This window comes from Mirounga leonina, unplaced genomic scaffold (assembly GCF_011800145.1).
Source record: "Mirounga leonina isolate KUSES-001 unplaced genomic scaffold, KU_Mleo_1.0 Mir_281, whole genome shotgun sequence".
Taxonomy (NCBI): domain Eukaryota; kingdom Metazoa; phylum Chordata; class Mammalia; order Carnivora; family Phocidae; genus Mirounga; species Mirounga leonina.
The window spans coordinates 1,001-3,696 of NW_023270659.1; the positions used below are offsets into that span (position 1 = coordinate 1,001).

The window sequence follows — 2,696 nt, forward strand, 5'->3', positions numbered from 1 at the left end:
CAGAAACTTGGAATATTTAGACTAGAAGATTTGGCAGACAGTTTCTTGAAAATGAACATGAATCTATCCTTTCATGAAAATCAACTCACATATGACAGCTGGTAGTATTTGATGCCTTCATAAAATGTAAGCTCTCAAAAGACAATCAGAATTTTGGAAAACTTGTGATCCACCAAGAAACTTGACAGCTTCTCACTACTGACAAACCCTTCTGTTGAGATCTGTGATAATATTAAAACAAATGTGACTTTTTAATAATTGTTTTCCATCTCATCAACACTGGAACACCTTTATAACTTAGTGAAAGAACACATTACTTTTAAAAAATCATGCATTAGTACAAGATCCATTCAGTGTACAAGATGAGTCTATGGATTTTAATGTAACCGAAAAGAAAATAGTCAATGATACTGTTTCAGGTGCCGCTTGACCAATAACCTTAGAGAAAGTACAACTTGTGTAGTTTAAATATAGTATCAAAGCTGAATATCCATAATAATCTGAGAAGGTTATGAAACGTACTATCCTCCCATATTTGTGCAAGGCTATAAATATTTTTCATATACTTCACCCAAAACAATACAATAATCTGAACATCTAGTGGTTTCTAATGAGACAGGTAAGAAAAATACTTGAAAAAATGTAAAATGTAACAAAATCCTCTCTTCTCACTACCTTGTTTATTTGGGGAAATAGTTATTTTTCATAGAAACAATATTGCTGTTTTCATGTCATCAGATATTAATATGATTCTAAATGAATTAATAATTAAAAATTTTTTTTCATTATTTTTTAAAAGATTTTATTTGAGAAAGTGAGAGAGTGAGCATGAGCAGGGGGGAGGGCAGAGGCAGAGGGAGAAGCAGGCTTCCCGCTGAGCAGGGAGTCCAATGCCAGACTCAATCCCAGGACCCTGGGATCATGACCTGAGTGGAATGCAGATGCTTAACCGACTGAGCCACTCAGGCATCCCAATAATTTTATTTTTAAAAATTTTTAGAGAGACACATAGAGTGAGCGGGGAGGGGCAGGGGGAGGAGGAGAGAGAGAACCTTAAGCAGGCTCCACCCTCAGCACTGAGACAGAGGTGGGGCTTGATCTTACTACCTGAGATCACTACCTGAAATCAAGAGTTGCTGGCTTACCTGATTGAGCCACCCATGCACCCCAGTAAATTTTTAAACCAGTTTTTTTTCCCACTATGATAAATATAGCCCACATTCACAAAATTATCCTTGGGATACTCAGTAATTTTTGAGACTGTATAAATAACCCTTCTAACAAAATGTTTGAGAATCACTGACTCACACAGCTCCTGGGCCACGACTCAGGGAGACAGTGTGACAAAGAGCGCGCCGTGCAGTAGGTGAGGGGTCAGGGCAAAGTCCCAGGTCCCTGCGCCTGCCTCTCAGGGTCTCAGGCCCCAGGGTGGTGTCTGGGGTGGGGAAGCCCAGTGCCGGGGAGTCCCCATCTCCCCTTGTTCTCCGTCTCACAAATTCTTTCAGGTCCTCCTGCCTGGATACTCATGAGGCAGCCCCGTTTCGCATTCCCATTGGGGGCGGGGGTCTGGAGAAGCCAATCAGCGGCACCTCGGTTCCGGGTTCTAAAGTTCTCACCTGACCTGTGGGAATGCAGCTACACCTCAGACCCTGAGGGTCTGGGCTATGGGGTCCCGAACCCTCGTCCTGCTGCTGTCGGGGGCCCTGGCCGTGACCGAGCCCTGGGCGGGTGAGTGCGGCGGCGGGAGGAAAGGGCCTCTGCGGGGCGGGAGCGAGGGGACCGCGGGGCGGGGACGCGGGACCCCCGGGGAGGGCGCCTCTCCGCCGCCCCCGCCCCAGCCCCCCCAGCCGCCCCCGGCCCCGCCACGGCCTGTGCTCCCCCGCCCCTCCCCGCCTCCGCCCTGCTCTCCCGCCCTCGGTGCCCCTCCCCTGCCCGCCCGGCCGCCTCCCCCTGGGCCCCGGCCCCGCGCCGGGACGAGGGTCGCGCGGGGTCTCAGCCCCTCCGCGCCCGCAGGCTCCCACTCCCTGAGGTATTTCCACACCTCCGTGTCCCGGCCCGGCCGCGGGGAGCCCCGCTTCGTCATCGTCGGCTACGTGGACGACACGCAGTTCGTGCGGTTCGACAGCGACGCGGCGAGTCCGAGGATGGAGCCGCGGGCGCCGTGGATGGAGCAGGAGGGGCCGGAGTACTGGGACCTGGAGACGCGGATCGCCAAGAACAACGCACAGAGTTTCCGAGGGAGCCTGAACGTCCTGCGGGGCTACTACAACCAGAGCGAGGCCGGTGAGCGACGCGGGCCCGGGTCCCGGTCACGACCCCCATCCCCACGGACCTGCTGGGGTCGCTGGTTCCGAGCGCCATCCTGAGGCTGCGGGACCCACCGGTCCCCCGATCCAGGAAGAGCCAGCGGACGCTTGAGCAGTTCTACTTTCTGTTTGGATTTCATCTCTTTCTTGTCCGGGAAGGGACCATGGGGGGGCGGAGGGGACTGAAGGCGGCGGTGGGGCTGCGGGGCGTGGCTGACCGCGGGGCCGGGGCCAGGGTCTCACACCATCCAGGTGATGTACGGCTGTGACGTGGGGTCCGACGGGAACCTCCTCCGCGGGTACAGGCAGGACGCCTACGACGGCGCGGATTACATCGCCCTGAACGAGGACCTGCGCTCCTGGACCGCGGCGGACACGGCGGCGCAGATC

General features: G+C 53.9%; 1 protein-coding gene across 1 annotated transcript in view; it reads left to right on the plus strand.

Annotated features, from left to right (window-relative positions):
- Nucleotides 1-1,636: 1,636 nt before the first annotated feature.
- Nucleotides 1,637-2,696, plus strand: part of LOC118026743 (DLA class I histocompatibility antigen, A9/A9 alpha chain-like) — a 2,165-nt gene continuing 1,105 nt past the window's right edge. Inside the window, exons 1-3 of the mRNA XM_035029743.1 lie at nt 1,637-1,728; nt 2,014-2,283; nt 2,542-2,696. Of these exons, the coding sequence (XP_034885634.1) occupies nt 1,665-1,728; nt 2,014-2,283; nt 2,542-2,696 (489 nt within the window). The 5' untranslated portion in view covers nt 1,637-1,664. The remainder of the gene's footprint in view (nt 1,729-2,013; nt 2,284-2,541) is intronic.